Genomic DNA, 17,509 nt, shown 5'->3' on the forward strand with positions numbered 1-17,509 from the left:
GGCGCCGCGTGTGAGCGGCCGCGGAGCCGGGCGCGGGCGGGCGGGCGGGCGGCGGGCCCGGCGGACGGAGCGGCCGAGCGGAGGGCGCGGAGCGAGGCCGCCGCCGCCGCCAAGATGGCGGACCTGGAGGCGGTGCTGGCGGACGTGAGCTACCTGATGGCCATGGAGAAGAGCAAGGCCACGCCGGCCGCGCGCGCCAGCAAGAAGATCCTGCTGCCCGAGCCCAGGTGAGCCCGCCGGCCGGCCCCGGAGCCCGGCCCCGGAACCGGGCCCCCCGGAACCCGGCCCCCGAGCCCGGCCCCGCGCCCCCGAGCCCGGCCCCGCGCCCCGGAGCCCGGGTCCCTGAACCGGGTCCCCCGGAACCCCGGCCCCCGCGCCCGGCCCCGCGGCCTCCCGCCCGCGGCTCTGCCTTCTCCCCGGAGCCCGGCCCCCTCCATCCTCCCCCGGCGGCGCCTGGTCCCCTCCGGCCCCTCTTCCGCCTCCGCGGCCGCCTGGCCGCCTGGGACCCGGCCCTCTGCCGCCCACCGGCCCGTCTTCCTGGTCTCCGCCTCCGCTCCCGGCCCCTGTGGTCCCCCTGTCCCCTTAGGGCCCCCCTGTCCCCTTAGGGTCACCCCGTCCCCTTAGGGTCCCCCCGTGTGAGGTCTGGGGGAGGCCAGAGTCTGTCTCCCCGCTGTCCAGGGGTCCCTGTGGGGTCGGGTGGCGGGGAGCAGGGTGTGGTGCGCCCCGACCCCCTGCCCTCCTCCCCGGGGCCCTGCCCACAGCGCCCTGGGGTGCTGTCTGCCGGGGGCACCCCAGCCCCACAGCAGCTGCACCAGCCGCCACCCCCCCCCAGACAGACGCCCCGCACCTGGCACCAAAGTTTGCTGTGGTGAGGGTGGGCGCAGAGCACCCAGGATGAGGCTTCATGGTTTCTAGAGTGTTTTTGTTTTGTTTTGTTTTCATTGTTTGAGCCGGTGGCCACCCAGGGGCAGGGAGGGCGGGTGTGGTGTTGGCCCCGCGGAACAGGTGGGGAGGCTGAGTGCCCGCCTGGCGTCCCAGGTAATCCAGGGTGGTGCTCGCCACCCGCTCAGGGCTTCCGGCTCCGGTTCCATTTCTCCCACCGCCCTGGCCCGGCCGGGCCTGGCCGCTCTGGATCTGAGAGCCGGTGCCCACGACCGTTCCTCCAGTTACCCAGCAAGGCCGGTCCCAGCACCGCCTCCCTCCTGCCTGGGAGAGGGGGCACGTGGGCACTGCCCGCCCCGGAGCCTGGGCCCGTCCTGGCTGCCTGGTGTTATCCTGTGACTTTGGGCAAGACCGTCTGGCGTGGGGGCTCGGTTTTCTCATCTGTGCCATGGGGACAGTGAGCCGTGGGGACAGTGAGCCGTGGGGACGGTGTGCAGCAGGCTGTGCCTGCAGTGCCCTGAGCCTGAGAAGCAGGGCCGAACCTGCCCGGGGTGCAGGCTGCCCGGGGCGCCCGGCTGCAGCCCCTGGCGGCCTCCCCAGGGCCCCCTCGCTGACGGGGTTTCGGATTGACTGAACGCCGGCCTGGGGAGGAAAATGGGTCTGCAGTGTGGAAAGGCCGTTAGGGCCCTTTTTTTCTAGCCATGTGCAATCAGATTTCTCAAAACAGGAACCAGACTGACTGTCAGCCGGGGCCGTCCGGGGAGCAGTGACAGTTAGAACAGAAAGGAGTTCAGAAATGACACAGCCCCGGGGGAGGAAACGGGGAGTCGGCCTCTGCGGCTTGCAACGGCCCTCCTCGGGGGCCAAGACCCCAGACCCTCCCGCGGGAGTGGGAGTTGTGCAAATGGCGAGGCAGGGCCTTTTCTGGAATGCTCTCTTTGGGGTAGCCTCTCCCCAGAATGCACTGCTCCCGGCGGGCCCCACCTCGGTGGGCTCTGCAGGTGTCAGCACCGGGAGCCGCGTGCCCCTTTCCCCGGCCCCTCGGCCATCTGCGGTGGGGCTGGCGGTGACAGGGATGATGGTGGAAATGACAATAATTTATTATTTATTTTGACATCTGTCATCTTAATTGATCCAAGAACCAAAATGTGAGGTTGACGAGGCCACGCCTCGCGTGGAGTAGCTGCAGGGGCGCTGAGCCCGGCGCCGCGTCCAGAACCAGGACGGTGTGCGCTGTGGGCCGACGGCGGGCGCCCGGGAGCCGGGGGTCCTGGGTCCTTGTCCGGGGTCACGTCTGGCACACGCTGCCAGGCAGGCTGCCCACATCTGTGAGGTGGACCGGAGGCGCGCAGCAGTGACGGCTGAGCCAGGCCTCCGCTCCTGCTTCCTCCCCACACCGCGGCCAGATGCCCTGCGCGGGAAGGCCATTTCCGCTGGGTCTGGGTCTGGCAGCTCTCTCTGTGCCCCACGCCCTCCTTTAGGATCGGCGGGCATTTTGGGAGTCTCCCATTGCATAGTTGGAGCAACTGAGACTCAGAGGGGGGAGCTGGAGCCCGAACTCAGGCCCCGGGGCTCCCACGTGCTCCTCCTCCCCGCTGGGGTTCCTCCGTGCACCCCTCTGCAGCTCTGCTCTCACCCAGCCGCACCCCTGCTCCAGGAGCCCCCGGCACCGCAGCCGTCCCGGTTCACCAGGCCCAGCCCTCCCCAGCCGCTGCCCTGGCAAAGCTGGTGGCTGGAGCAGGCAGCGCCATGTCTGGGGTCACCCCCACGCCCCACAGGTCGGGGTCGGGAGGAAAGGCCGTGGCTCCGCCCAGGACAAGGTGCCCTTGGAGTGCTCCCCTCGGCGGGCTCCCTGCGGCTGGCGCCAGGCTGGGCTGGGCTGGGCACGGGGTCTCTCGTCACAGCTCCGGCTCCCCAGGGCTGAGGACGAGCCGTTGGGCACAGGCCGCTTGGAGCTGGCACAGGGCCTCCCCTCGGTCCCTGTAGAAGCCAGGGAAGCAGACCTGTTTCTTCTCCTCCTCACTGAAGGACTGGCCTTGTGTGGAGAGGAGACTCGGCTCCTCACCGCCGCAGTGCCCGGCCCGGCCCTCCTCCTGACCGGCCGGCCTCCGCGCCTGCCAGCGACCTTTCAGGGTCCGGGCCTGCCCCTCTCTCCGGAGGAGCCCTGTCGCCCTCTCCAGCGGCGGCAGCAGCTGTAATTACTGCCATTTGCTTAATGTGACCATGGAGGCCTCTGTAATTAATCTCCGGGCTCCTGCGGAGCAGGAGCAGCCCGTCTGGGCCATCCCCGGAGGTCCCTGCCCTCCCGGAGGTCCCTGCCCTCCCTGCAGGAGGCTGTCCGAGCCGGCGCCTCTCGCAGCCCGTTTTCCCGGCTCCTTCCTGGTCCCTCCCCCACCGTGGATTTCCTTCTTCCTGTCCCTCTCCCGGCTTCCCTGTCTCCGGGACCCACTCTCAGCCTCCAGAACTTCCTGCCCCATTTGTGGGGGATGGGGTGCGGGAAGGGTTCCTCCCCTCCTCCTCCCTCCTCTGCTTCCCCACCGGCCTCTCTTCCTCCTCCAGAACTTTCCACTCCAGTGGCAGTCCCTCCCTCCGGGCTCCGGAGCCCCTGGGCCCGGCAATGGGTCCCTGGCCTGTCTTTCCCCATCTGTCCTCCTCTCCCGATCGCTGGCTTTCACATGTTTGCCACCACGCTGCTCGCCGCCTGTTTACCCAGGCCAGGAATCAGGGAACGGGAGCCACGGGCTGGGCTCCGTGCAGGGATTCTGGCTCCGTCCGCCCAGGAGTAGTGCCTCCTGTGAACGCACCATCGGTTCGCGCGGCGAGTCCCGGCAGCTCGGATGCAGGCCCTCCCGCCCAGCGGCCCTCCCCCCGCGGCCCGGCCGCCTGCAGACGGCCAGTGCTCCCTGGACACGGAGCTCCCCCGGGAGCAAACAGGCCACGAACCAGTCTTCGGGGGATGCACAGCCTCCACCACCCCTGCCCCCTCCCCGCGGCCGCTCCCCGAGGCCGCTCCTGTGCCCGCCCCTCCTCACAGATGGCGCCGCTGGGATATCGCTGCCTTTCGCACGGAGGCTGGGAAGCGGGGTGCTGAGGCAGCGGGAGAGCAGGGTTTGGGGCGAACGCGGGAGCCGCCTGTTCTCTGCGGAGACAGCTCTGAGCCGGGCCCTCCTGGTTCCCGGAGGGACAGCCCCCGGGCACCTCGGGGCGCAGCGCCCGGGAGTGTGTTCTGGCCGCGTCCGGACGCGATGGGGGGATGGCAGGGGTGGTGCTCCTGTCGTATCTGTGTGGAAGCCGGGACGTGGGGTGACATCCGCAGGGGCCTGGGCCGCTGCAGACGTGGCAGCGGGCTGGTGTGAGGTGCCCGGCGGGCATCCTTCTCCCTTCCCTGGCAGCTGGCCGGTTCAGTCGGTCTTCCCGTCCCGTATGCGCCCCGTCCTTGATCTCCGAGGCCATTGCCAGCCCGAGGGAGAGCCGTTGAGAAATATTAATAAGAAGCCCCAGGGGACGGCTCCTGCCGCTGCCACCGCGGTGCCAGGTTTCCTGGAAGTGCCACCGGGGAGCCTGTGCCGCCGCCCTGCGGCTGGTTAACTGTCACCTCCCAGGCCGTTCCGGTGTGGCTGCGCGGGCCTGCCAGGCCCCGGCCCCGTGCCAGCTTGCATTGTCCCCCCGTCACTCAGGGCACAGGAACTACGGCCCCTGGCCTGCCAGGTGCCAGTCAGCCTGATGGGTGCCCAGGGGACAGGCCGCTGCTGCCCGCAGCCACTGGCAGCTAGGCAACCAGGTCAGAGCCAGGGTCCCCCGAGACCCTGCACCCCGCTCCTCCACAGAGGTTAGGGGGCTCCCGCGTGGGAGCCCCTTCCTCAGAGAGGGCTGGAGGTTCTCTTGCCACGATTTCCTCGCCATCAGCCTGTGTTTGCTCCGACCCCTGCCGGCCCGCCCCGTCCACAGAAGCCACCGCCGTGGCCCTGAGCAGGCGTCACTGATGAGGATCCAGACCAGCCTGCCGGGCCTCTGCGCTTCCTGTGGGCCACGTGCTGCCAGAAGGTTCCGGAAGTTCTCACCCCTCCCCGCCTGCTGTTCGGTCACCCCAGCCCTGGCTCTGGGCTGAGGGAGGAAGTGCGCCCCTCGGCCGCCCCCTCATGCCGTGTGAGCTGGGCCTGCGCCTGGCGCAGCCGGGCCGGTGCGGGCAGCCCTGGCTGCAGGTGGCAGTGCCACGCACCAGGCCAGCACTCCCTGCCACGGGGGCGGGCCTCGAGCTGAGGGGCCCCCGATACTTGGGCAGGGCAGGTGCTGGGCTCTGCCGAGGCCCCAGGCTGAGCAGTGCCAGTGAGCGAGGCCGATCTGCCAGCAGAGTGGCGTGGCAGCCATGTCCTGCCCCGGCTCCTGCCAGGCTCACCCTCAGGAGGCCTGCCACGCCGCAGGCCCCAGAACACCAACACGGTGCAGCTGTGGCCGCAGTCCAGAGGAGGGGCGGCTGTAGCAGCCATTTGTTTATTTGTATTTTTGTGACTTTTGAGAGAGAAACAGGGTGGGCTGCCCCCTGAGCCCCCTCCCCCACTGGAGATGGAGCCTGTGGCCAGGCGTGTGCCCCGCCGGCGAACTGAGCCAGCAGCCTCTGGGGCAGGGTGACGCCCAGCGAGCCACGCTGGCCGGGGCCTCGGCGTAGTCGAGGGCCAGCTGTGGCGGCAGGTCGGCGTTTTGTTGACATCCGCATTTCACAAATGAGGAACCGGGTGGGTGAAGTGGTGGCTTGGCCTGGCTCTGGGGAGGGCGGCGGGGAGAGCGCCCTGGATTGGGAGCCGCGGGGAGCCGCTGCAGGGCAGAGGCGGGCACTGGGCAGCCCGGGGCGGGTATGGGGCCCGTGCCCCTGGGCATTGGGCTGCTGGCTGGGCAGGGGCAGGAGTGCTGCCCGGCTCCCCTGCCACCTCAGCCTCCTCCAGGTCACAGAGGTGGCCCGCCCGAGGCCATCCATCGCGGCCTGTGCCCGCCCGTGCGTGCCGCCCGGCGGAGTGGCCCCTGGCACGTCCTGACCTGCCAGCTCCTCGGCGCCCCGGGAGCGGACAGGAAGCTGCACGCTGTCGCTTCGGGGCTGCCGTTCGAGGCTCTGCCCGAGCGTGACCTTGTGTTTGGTTGGGGCTGTGTTTGTTTTGTTTAGGAAGCATTTTTTTCTTTTTAAGGAAGAAAGTGAAGAGCTGTGGCCGGGAAGAATGCCGCGGCCTCCGCTGGGCTCCGGGGGAGGTCGGCTCGGAGCCGGCCGCTCTGCCCCCGTCCTCCCCGGCAGGCGGGCCCTCGGAGGGCGACCCCGGGGACCCGGGTGTCCGTGCCCAGCTGCCCTGCGGGGCCGTCAGTACGTGGCAGGACGGCTCCCGGGGGCATTCCTGTCGCCTCCCTCACGGAGCCAGCGCCAGGCTCGCTGGTTCTCATAACGGGAGCTGGGGCTCGGGGCTTCCCAGTGGCCATCGCAGGAGCCCCGTTGGGGTCACTCAGACAGGCTGTGCGCCGTCTGCGTCCCCTGCCGGACACTCACCCGAGCGGCCTGGCCGCCGTCTCAGTGTCCGCTCCAAGCGGGAGGGACATCTGTTCCACTCGTTCTCCCCCAGCTGCTCTCTCTCAGCCCGGCACAGGAATGGGGTGCAGGGCGGAGAATGAGGGCCCCCCCCCCCGGTCCCGCTCCCGGGAGACACCCAGGCACCTGGCATTGCGGAGTCCGGGCTTCCCGGTCTCCCACGCTGCCGAGCCTTTGCCGCCTGGCCTGGGCCCTGCCCGCTGTGCTCGGCCCAGCACCCCCACCCACCCACCCCTCCCGCGTCCCAGTGTCTGAACGGAGGTTCCGGCTCTGCGCCCCGTCCGCCCCGCGCACCCGTGCTCTCTCCGAGACTTCCCTGGAGTGGACTGACCGTGAGCCAAGGCCTGGGAAGGCTGGGCCGGGGCTTCCGCCCGGACCACCTCAGAGGGAACAGGCGGAGTGGACAGGGGCAGGAGCCCCCTTCCCTCGAGCCCAGGCCCAGAGGCTGTGAAACGGGGATGTCTGTCAACAAGGCCTTGTCAGCCCTCCGCCAGCCTGAGCCTCCTCCTCACCCCGCTCCTTTCCCTCCCCCCTCCCTGGCCGCCGTCAGAACCCGGGCTGCCGCCCGCCGGGCCCCAGCGGCTCCGCGCACTCCTGCCCGGGCCGAGCTCCCTGAGGGTCCTTCGCGCCCACCCTGCCTGGCCTTCCCCTGTGTCTCCTCCGCCCGCCCACCGCCTGGGCCTCACACCTGCTCACATCCTGTTTGCGCAGAGGCACCCACCGAAGTTCCGCCTCCTCCACAGCCTGTCCCCAAGGCCCAGAGCAGCGGTCGGCAAACTCACCAGTCAACAGAGCGGCAAACCGCGCCCTCGAGCCGCACGTGGCTCATGAGCCGCAGTTTGCCGATCGCTGGCCTGGAGCACTCCTTCCTCCCTGCCTGCGTCTCCTGGAACCGGCCGGGTCCCCCTCCGGCTGTGTCACCCTGTCTAATGGCACCGGACAGGCTGTGTCCTGGGAGGGTGCGTGGCACCTGCCTTCCCGGAGGCTATGGCCGGGCCCTGAGCCGGGCTCAGAGGGACATGGAGAGGGGGCCATGTCCTTGCCCGGGGGGTCTCTTTGTTAGCGGCCTGCTAGTGGCCCCGGGCCTTAAGGGTCACACGCCCTTGCCTGGCCTCAGGTGCGACTGCCAGCATGGCCCTCAGGGTGGGCATGAGCGTGCTCCTGGGATCCTGGGCCGGTGCGGACTGGACGTGGCCCAGGGGTGGGGGGGGGACAGATGGCGTGTCTGCGGCCTGAAGCATAGTGGGCGGCGCTGCCCCAGACTGCGCTGGACGGACGTGGGGGTGAGAGGAGCGGGTGGAGCGTGGGGCTGGCTCCGGTGTCAGAGTGGCCACCCCTCCCTGCTGCAGCCCAGGGACAGGCGTCAGGGACATGGGGACTGAGGCTGGGCTTTTTCTCTTTTTAACCATTTAAAAAAATCGAAATATAATTCAAATAACATAAATTTACCATTTTAGCCCTGGCCAGTCGGTTGGCCATCATCCTGTGCACCTAAAGGTCGCTGGTTCCGTTCGAGTCAGGGCACAGGCCGGGCGGCACGCTCCGTCCCTGGTGGCGGGTGCAAGAGGCCGCGGATCGATGCTTCCCTCTCGAGTCTATGTTTCTCTCCTCCCTTCCTCTCTCTAAAAATCAATAAAAATATATTTTTTAATGTATTTTTATTGAGTTTTTACAGAGAGAGATAGAGAGCTAGAAACATCGATGAGAAACATCGACCAGCTGCTTCTTGCACACCCCCTAGTGGGGATGTGCCCGCAACCAATGTACATGCCCTTGACCGGATTCGAACCTGGGCCTTTCAGTCCGCAGTCCGACGACGCTCTACCACTGAGCCAAACCGGTTTTGGCAATAACATTTTTAAAAATTTATCATTTTAAAGAGTACAGTTGAGTGGGTTTTAGTGCATTCACTATGTTGTGCAACCCTCCCCACTACCTAATTCCAGGACACTCCCGTCACCCCCTTCCGTTCCCCAGCCCCTGGCAACCACTAATCTGCTTTCTGTCTCCGTGGGTCTGTCTGCTCTGGGCATTCCATGTAAATGGAGTCGTACAGCGTGGTCTTTTAGGATTATCTTTTGTCACTTAGCGGGATGCTTTCAAGCCCCTCATATTGTAACGAGTCCGTGTGTCACTGCTGGTTCTCTGTGGCCGAGCGGTGTGCGTGCCATGGTGGGGACAGGCCACCATCTGCTGCTAGTGCCAAGACCCAGAGCCAGCACAGAGCAGTGCTGGGACCCAGCTTCTCAGCAGCCTCCTCTGGCCACCCTGGCTTTGGGGGGCAGAGCCTTGGGGGGCAGGCCCAGCTTCCCGGTCCCTCTGGTGTGACCTTCAGAGGGAGCAGTGACGCCCACCGCAGTGCCCCCTGCTGACGGCGTGCAGGGCCCCGGTCACCGGCCTCTGTCTTCCAGCATCCGCAGCGTCATGCAGAAGTACCTGGAGGACCGGGGCGAGGTGACCTTCGACAAGATCTTCTCCCAGAAGCTGGGTGAGTCGGGGGCCGGGCCCCGCCAGCGGGGACGGGGCGCGGGGACCGAGAGGCCCGAGGCTGGCGCCGGGCCTGGCCGCCTCCCCCGGGGCAGGGCCCGGGAGCCCCTGGGTGTCAGCAGAGCTGACCCACTGTGCCCGGCCCTGGCGGTGGGCCCAGGAGCCCTGTGGAGGGTGGGGGCCCCGTCTTCCAGGGCCCCGGGGGAAGTTCCTCCTTTGGGGTTTTTGTTTTTGCGAGTTGCAGCTTCCCCTTGGCGCAGGCACAGCTGCTCCGGGCAGTTGGTAGCGCTGACAGGAAGGGGCGGCGCTCTTCCTGTGGCGCCTGCCTCGCTGTGGTCGGCCCACCCCACCCCCACGGCCCTCTTTGTGAGCAACCTGCCGGCCTGGTCCTCCTTCCCCCGCCGGGGCTGTGTCTGAGAGGCCCTGGCCTCGGGGCCGGTCCTCCTTCCTCCCCGCCGGGGCTGTGTCTGAGCCGGGCTCTGGCCACGGGGCTGTGTCTGAGCCGGGCTCTGGCCACGGGGCTGTGTCTGAGCGGCCCTGGCCTCAGGGCTGTGTCTGAGCCGGGCTCTGGCCACGGGGCTGTGTCTGAGCGGCCCTGGCCTCGGGGCTGTGTCTGAGGGGCCCTGGCCTCGGGCTGGTCCTTCCCCCCCGCCGGGGCTGTGTCTGAGCGGCCCTGGCCTCAGGGCTGTGTCTGAGGGGCCCTGGCCTCGGGGCTGTGTCTGAGCGGCCCTGGCCTTGGGGCTGTGTCTGAGCGGCCCTGGCCTTGGGGCTGTGTCTGAGGGGCCCTGGCCTCGGGGCTGTGTCTGAGGGGCCCTGGCCTCGGGGCCGCAGGCTCGTCACTCAGCTCGGATGGGGCTTTGGAGGACAGGTCCTCAGCTCTGAGGTGGGAGTGGCCTGGCTGGTGGGATCAGGCTTTGAGGTCAGGTGGGGAGCCAGCCCGAGGGGAAGCACGCGGCTGGGTACCCTGGCCTGTGCTGTGTGACCCTGGGCACGTTGCTTTACCTCTCTGAGCCCGCTGGTGTCCTCACCCGGGACCTACAACGCAGGAGCCCCGCCTGTGGGGGGCCCGGAGGTGATAGCGCCAGCGAAAGCCCCCGAGTTGTTCAGGGGCCAGGCCCCCGACAGGAAGTGCGTCTGCCCGCTCTGGAAGAGGCGCCTGGGCGGGGCGGGGGGCAGTGCCCCCAAGAAGCAGGGAAACTCCCAAGGGCACGATGCTCGCGCTGGGCCGGAGGGTGCAGGGGCCACGCCTCCTCCTGCTTCGCCCTCAGGTGCTCTGAGCCAGGCCTCGGGCCCCTGCTCGCTGGGAGGGTGAGACCTGGCCTGTCCGGGGCCTCCTGGGAGTCCCTGCCATCGCCCCTCTCACCTCTGCCCCCAGGGCCCCTGCCCTTCAGCCCGACTCCCCAACCTGCCTCTCAGGCCTGCCTGACACACCTCCTGAGCCTCAGTTTCCCCGGGTGGACCTCCCTCCCTGTGTGCTGTGTCTCAGCTGCTGTGAGTCAGCGGCTGACGGGGGCTATAAGGTTAGGGGAGCAGGTGGCGGCGCTGGCCCGGCCAGGCGGACCTCACTGCGCGGCCACAGCTGCCTGGGGCGGGGTCATACTGTGGGAGGAGGTGCAGGTCCCTGGGCGGCAGTGAGAGGGCAGGCACCCAGGTGCCAGAGCCAGCCCCGGCTTGTGCCTCACCAGCGTGCCAGCGCCATCTGAGGAGGAGATCCTGAGAGGGCGGACCTGCAGGCGCCTGACCCCGAATCCAAGACTCTCCCATTGGCTGCAGCCTTCGAGGCCGTCTTGCCCAGCCACTGCCTGGCAGAGACCGCCTCTGCCACCTCCTTGCCCTGTTCTGCCCAGGAAGCCCCAGCCCACACCACCCTCGTGGTGGGAGGGCCTCCGAGACGGGGTGGCTCAGTGTGACCTGACCTTGCTTGCAGGGTACCTGCTCTTCCGAGACTTCTGCCTGAAGCACCTGGAGGAGGCCAGGCCCCTGGTGGAGTTCTACGAGGAGGTGAGCCGGCCGCGCTGCCGGCAGAGGGCCGGGCCGGGCTGCTTTTGCCGAGTTCACCAGATGCCCGGCGCCTCCGGGCTCCCTGGGCCAAAGGTCACCCGGGATCTTGTCCTCCAGATCAGGAAATACGAGAAGCTGGAGACGGAGGAGGAGCGGCTGGCCTGCAGCCGGGAGATCTTCGACACCTACATCATGAAGGAGCTGCTGGCCTGCTCGCATGTGAGTGCCCGCACTGCCCGCGGCCGGAGCGCCCCGGGCGCCGGAGGGCGGACTCTCCTGCCCGCGGGGCGCTCACGCCGCCTCTGTCTTCCCAGCCCTTCTCCAAAAGCGCCACCGAGCATGTCCAGGGCCACCTGGCGAAGAGGCAGGTGCCTCCGGACCTCTTCCAGGTGTGTGCCCGTGCCCACGCCTCCCCCGGCCGGCCAGGGAGCGGATCAGCTCCCGCCCTGGCACCTCGCCAACCTCTGCCTTCCTCCCTTAGCCGTACATCGAGGAGATCTGTCAGAACCTCCGGGGGGATGTGTTCCAGAAGTTCATTGAGAGGTGAGCGGGCGCACGCAGAGCGGAGAGGAGCAGAGGGAGGACGGGCTGTCCTGAGGGGGTGGGTGGCGTGGGGAGAAGCCAGCCGCTTTAGGCCCCGGGCAGGGGCTGCCTGGGCCCGTCTGCACCGGTGGAGAGACTCCTCAGAGGTTAGGCAGGCCAGGTCACTGCCTGCCCACACTCAGCCCCAAGCCCGGCCCAGGTCCTTCTCCAGGGACCTTCCCTTCCACGGACTGTTAGCACCTGCTGGGCCCGTCGGGGCTGAGAAGCATGGGGGGGTTCGAGAGGACACACTGCCCAGCCCGCCCTCATCGCCAGCGCCCACCTGCTGGGGGGAGGGGACTGCAGGCGGGTCTCGGCCTGAGGTGAGGAGTGGCCATGAGGGGCCCCCGGGAGGGGAGTGAGTGCCGTGTCCTGGAGGCACGGGCACCGTCGGGGCTGGCGGCAGGAAGTCTCAGGCTGGAGACCTTTCTCACCTCTGAGCGCATCAGGAGCCTGCGTGCAGGCAGCCAGGCCCCTCAGGCCGGTGTGCGGTAGGCCCCGCTCGGCATGGCACTGTTCCTGGGCCGTTCCAGGAGAGGACCCGGAGGCTCGGGACCCCCGGAGCGGCAGTGGGTGGGGTAGGCTCATCCCGTGGATCTCAGTTTGCCTGAGCCCAGGTCCTTCTCTTACAGCGATAAATTCACTCGGTTCTGCCAGTGGAAGAATGTGGAGCTCAACATTCACGTGAGTGGGCGGGTGGGTGTGGGGCTGGGCGCCGGGGCTAGGCAGGCCAGGGGGTCTGCCAGCCTCTGGTGTGGCTGTGGGCTCAGCGCCAGGGTCCCCCCGGGTGGCTCGGGCAGGCGGGCGGTGAGGGAGGCCGCGGGCCGGGCCAGCAGCCCGCAGTGACCCGGCCGTGGCCCTGCAGCTGACCATGAACGACTTCAGCGTGCACCGCATCATCGGCCGCGGCGGCTTCGGCGAGGTCTACGGGTGCCGGAAGGCCGACACGGGCAAGATGTGAGCTCCCTGAGGGGAGGGCGGGCCCCAGGTGCCCACGGGAGAGCCAGGTCTCTGCACGGGGACAGAAGCTTGCTCGTCACTCCACGCCCGTCTCTCCCCATTCTTACACCCTGAGCCTCCAGCCCACCAGCACCTCCTCTGGCCCCCTCTCTGTCTGTGTGTCATAAGCGTATTGGGGTGCCCAGAGTTCCCCAAAAGGGCTCTGAGGACCCCCCACCCCGACCCTGGGCCAGAGCAGCCTGGCTCCGCGCACAGCGCCCCTGGGTGACCCTGCCGGCCCGCAGGTACGCCATGAAGTGTCTGGACAAGAAGCGCATCAAGATGAAGCAGGGGGAGACGCTGGCCCTGAACGAGCGCATCATGCTGTCCCTCGTCAGCACCGGGGTGAGCGGGCGCCGGGCGGGCGGGCACCGGGTGGGCGGGCACCAGGGTGAGCGGGCGCTGGGCGGGCGGGCACCGGGTGGGTGGGCACTGGGGTGAGCGGGTGCTGGGCGGGCGGGCACCGGGTGGGCACCGGGGTGAGCGGGCGCCGGGGTGAGCGGGCGCCGGGGTGAGCGGGCACCGGGTGGGCACCGGGGTGAGCGGGCACCGGGGTGAGCGGGCGCCGGGGTGAGCGGGCGCCGGGGTTGAGCGGGCGCCAGCGGGTGGCCCCGAGCAGCCGGGGCTCTGGGCCTCTGGGCGGCTCCCGCTGACCTCCCTCCCGGCCGTCCCTCCCAGGACTGCCCGTTCATCGTCTGCATGTCCTACGCGTTCCACACGCCGGACAAGCTCAGCTTCATCCTGGACCTCATGAACGGTGAGCGGGGCGGCCGTGCGGGGGGCCGGGGGCGGTGCGCGGGGCGGCCGTGCGCGGGGCCGGGGGCGGTGAGCGGGGCGGCCGTGCGCGGGGCAGGGGGCGGTGCGCGGGGCGGCCGTGCGCGGGGCAGGGGGCGGTGAGCTGCACGGGGCCGGGGGCGGTGAGCGGGGCGGCCGTGCGCGGGGCCGGGGGCGGTGAGCGGGGAGGCCGTGCGCGGGGCAGGGGGCGGTGCGCGGGGCGGCCGTGCGCGGGGCAGGGGGCGGTGCGCGGGGCGGCCGTGCGCGGGGCCGGGGGCGGTGAGCGGGGAGGCCGTGCGCGGGGCAGGGGGCGGTGCGCGGGGCGGCCGTGCGCGGGGCGGGGGCGGTGCGCGGGGCGGCCGTGCGCGGGGCAGGGGGCGGTGCGCGGGGCGGCCGTGCGCGGGGCCGGGGGCGGTGAGCGGGGAGGCCGTGCGCGGGGCCGGGGGCGGTGCGCGGGGCGGCCGTGCGCGGGGCAGGGGGCGGTGCGCGGGGCGGCCGTGCGCGGGGCCGGGGGCGGTGAGCGGGGAGGCCGTGCGCGGGGCAGGGGGCGGTGCGCGGGGCGGCCGTGCGCGGGGCCGGGGGCGGTGAGCGGGGCGGGGCCGGGCCGGGGGCGGTGCGCGGGGCGGCCGTGCGCGGGGCAGGGGGCGGTGCGCGGGGCGGCCGTGCGCGGGGCAGGGGGCGGGCCGGAACTGAGCACCCCTCCCTCCGCAGGCGGGGACCTGCACTACCACCTGTCCCAGCACGGCGTCTTCTCCGAGGCCGACATGCGCTTCTACGCGGCCGAGATCATCCTGGGCCTGGAGCACATGCACAACCGCTTCGTGGTCTACCGGGACCTGAAGGTGAGCCGGCCGGCCTCCCCTCGGCGCACCGCCCCTCCCCGGGCGCCCTCCCGCCCACCGCGCCCTTCTCTGGGTTCAGACTGTGACGAGGGGGGAGGCGAAGACCCTGCCGGGGGCCTGGTCCCCGGACACCCACAGCCCTTTGGAGGGAGGGCAGCGGCCAGCTGGCGCCTTGCCTGGCGGCCCGCCCTGAGCCGCCGGGGCAGCTCACTGGCTTCCCCGCAGCCCGCCAACATCCTGCTGGACGAGCACGGCCACGTGCGCATCTCGGACCTGGGCCTGGCCTGCGACTTCTCCAAGAAGAAGCCCCACGCCAGCGTGTGAGTGCCCGCCCGCCCGCCCTCCCCGAACCCTCCGCCCGCCCCGCTCACGGCCCTGCTCCCACAGGGGCACCCACGGGTACATGGCGCCCGAGGTGCTGCAGAAGGGCGTGGCCTACGACAGCAGCGCCGACTGGTTCTCCCTGGGCTGCATGCTCTTCAAGCTGCTGCGGGGGTGAGTGGGCTCCCGCGGGGGTGGGCGGGCTGGACGGAGCCAGGCAGGAGGCTGGGGGAGGGGCCCACAGCTGCCTGGGTGTGAGGTATGGCATCGTCCTGGCTTCGGATGAGGACCAGGGATGCTACCTGCCTCAGTTTCCCCATTCCGTTCTGTGACTTTGTCCTTTGTCCTTTCCCGCCCAGGCACAGTCCCTTCCGGCAGCACAAGACCAAAGACAAGCATGAGATCGACCGCATGACATTGACAATGGTGCGTGTGGGGTTCAGCCCCGGGTGCTGTGTGGAGTCCGTGGGCCACAGCGGGGGTGGAGTCTCATGGTATCAGGGTCACGGACTCCTGGTTCTCACCGGCAGTGACCGTGGGCCACTCATCCCCACTCTGGCCTCCTGCCCTGCATTGTCGGAGCAGACATGCCCGCCGGGGTGGGGCAGTGAGGGAGCGGGGCCGTTTCTCGCTCTCCTGGGCGCGGGCCCCTCTGTGGCCGCTGCTGACCACGCGCTTCCCGCAGGCCGTGGAGCTGCCCGACTCCTTCTCCCCCGAGCTCCGCTCCTTGCTGGAGGGGCTGCTGCAGAGGGACGTCCACCGGAGACTGGGCTGCCTGGGCCGAGGGTGAGTGCTCCCAGCAAGGCCCTGCGCACCCGGCTTGCTGAGGCGTCCAGGCCTCCGCAGGGCTGCTGGGCCTCTGCCCGGGCCCCCTGCGGACAGGGCTGTGCCCCTCACTGGAACCGGCCCCTCTGAGGAGCTCTCGGGAGCCGGGGCACAGCCAGCCGAGTCCGGTATCCTCCGGGTCGCAGCTGCCGGAGCTGGCTGGTGACCGGCTTCCGGAGGGCCCTGGTAACAAAGACGGCGATGTCAGATGATGATGATGACAGCAGCTTTTTATGTTTATTAAACATTTACTAAGTGCCAGGCATGATGTTGCAAGATTTATGATATTAAAACTTACAACCACCCTGCGAGACGTGGGAACTCTGCGCTCCCGCTGGAGATGAGGAAACGGCGCAGGTTTAGGGAACTTGGCCGAGGTCGCAGGCCAGAAAGCGGCCGAGCCCGGAGCCGCTGGGGCCCTGCCCCGCCCGGACGCAGCCGGTGACCCGCGTCTCCCACAGGGCCCAGGAGGTGAAGGACAGCCCCTTCTTCCGCTCGCTGGACTGGCAGATGGTCTTCCTGCAGAAGGTACGCGGGGGCCGGGGCCGGGGCCGGGGTGCCCTGCAGGCCCTGCCCGTGCTGACCCAGCCCTCGTTCCGCCACAGTACCCGCCCCCGCTGATCCCCCCCCGGGGGGAGGTGAACGCCGCCGACGCCTTCGACATCGGCTCCTTCGATGAGGAGGACACGAAAGGAATCAAGGTGCGGGGCCTGGCCTGGCCGGACCGGAGCCGCCCGGGCCTCCGTGTCCCTTCTCTGCCCCTGGGAGACCGGGCCGGCCCTGTGCTCCCTCCGGCTCCCTCTCCCCATGTCCCCGCGGGTGGGCCGGCCCCCGTGCCCGGTCCCTCGGGGTGGGCACGCCCAGGTGACGGGCGCCCCTGCCTCGTCCCCGTGGGCAGTTACTGGACAGCGACCAGGAGCTCTACCGCAACTTCCCGCTCACCATCTCCGAGCGGTGGCAGCAGGAGGTGGCGGAGACCGTCTTCGACACCATCAATGCCGAGACGGACCGGCTGGAGACCCGCAAGAAGACCAAGAACAAGCAGCTGGGCCACGAGGAAGGTGAGGGCGGGCCGCCGCGGTGCCCATGCCCGCAGGAGAGAGGAGGGAGGCCTGGGCTGCAGGAACCAGCCGCGGTCACCGCCGGAGCGGCCGCACCAGGATCCCAGCCCCGGGCCTCTCTCCGCAGACTACGCCCTGGGCAAGGACTGCATCATGCATGGCTACATGTCCAAGATGGGCAACCCCTTCCTGACGCAGTGGCAGCGGCGGTACTTCTACCTGTTCCCCAACCGGCTGGAGTGGCGCGGCGAGGGCGAGGCCCCGGTAAGGAGGGCCGGGGCCGGGCCCGGGCCGGGGCGGCGGGGCCTGTCCTGTCCCCTCACCGCCCCTCCCGGCCCTCCCGCCTGCAGCAGAGCCTGCTGACCATGGAGGAGATCCAGTCGGTGGAGGAGACGCAGATCAAGGAGCGGAAGTGCCTCCTCCTCAAGATCCGCGGCGGCAAACAGTTCGTGCTGCAGTGCGACGTGAGTGGGGTGCGGGCGGGGGCGGGCTGCGTGGGGCCGGGCCGCGGGGCGCCGCCCCCTGACGGCCCCGCGTGCGCAGAGCGACCCGGAGCTGGTGCAGTGGAAGAAGGAGCTGCGGGACGCCTACCGCGAGGCCCAGCAGCTGGTGCAGCGGGTGCCCAAGATGAAGAACAAGGCGCGCTCGCCCGTGGTGGAGCTGAGCAAGGTGCCGCTGGTGCAGCGCGGCAGCGCCAACGGCCTCTGACCCCCGCCCGCCTTTTATAAACCTCTAATTTATTTTGTCGAACTTTTATTATTTGTTTTCCCGCCAAGCGGAAAAGGTTTTATTTTGTAATTATTGTGACTTCCTGTGGCCCAGCCCCCGGGAGGGGCCCGCTTGCCTTGGCTCCTGCTGCCACCAACCCAGCCGCCGTCCGGCCACCGCCCCCCGGAGCCCAGGGCCCCGCTGCCCGCGCCTTCCTGTGCAGGGAGAGCGGCCCCGGCCCGGGGGCGCCCCCAGGCTCCGGGCTGTGCTCCGTGCCAGCGGCAGTGGGGGCAGTGTCCTCCGTCCAGGGCGGCCACAGCACGGAATGCCACCCGAGCCCTCCCGCTCCGGCCCTCCTGCGGCACAGACGGCCCCGCTGTCCGCCCCAGCCCGTGGTGAGAGGGTCCCGTGGTCTCCCTGGCCCAGCGCCGCCCACGGTGACCTGGACTCCTGCCCCCTCA

At 69.8% G+C, this 17,509-nt stretch overlaps 1 protein-coding gene across 2 annotated transcripts; it reads left to right on the plus strand.

The window, feature by feature from the left end:
* Positions 1-17,090, plus strand: GRK2 (G protein-coupled receptor kinase 2). Of its 2 annotated transcripts, none has more exons than XM_084895082.1 (21): positions 1-227; positions 8,860-8,936; positions 10,863-10,936; positions 11,054-11,155; positions 11,251-11,325; positions 11,418-11,479; positions 12,151-12,202; positions 12,384-12,475; positions 12,763-12,862; positions 13,196-13,274; positions 14,003-14,133; positions 14,359-14,453; positions 14,521-14,628; positions 14,814-14,880; positions 15,140-15,240; positions 15,741-15,807; positions 15,885-15,980; positions 16,178-16,340; positions 16,468-16,604; positions 16,694-16,804; positions 16,884-17,090. In XM_084895082.1, the coding sequence occupies exons 1-21, from the start codon at positions 115-117 to the stop codon at positions 17,046-17,048; spliced, it is 2,067 nt and encodes a 688-aa protein (XP_084751208.1). In that variant the 5' UTR covers positions 1-114; the 3' UTR covers positions 17,049-17,090. The 2 variants fall into 2 exon arrangements, with proteins under 2 accessions (XP_084751208.1, XP_084751207.1); XM_084895081.1 differs by having other exon boundaries at positions 4-227; positions 16,691-16,804.
* The last annotated feature ends 419 nt before the right edge of the window (positions 17,091-17,509 follow it).

This window comes from Pipistrellus hanaki (genome assembly GCF_964339955.1).
Source record: "Pipistrellus hanaki genome assembly, chromosome: 9".
Classification (NCBI taxonomy): Eukaryota; Metazoa; Chordata; class Mammalia; order Chiroptera; family Vespertilionidae; genus Pipistrellus; species Pipistrellus hanaki.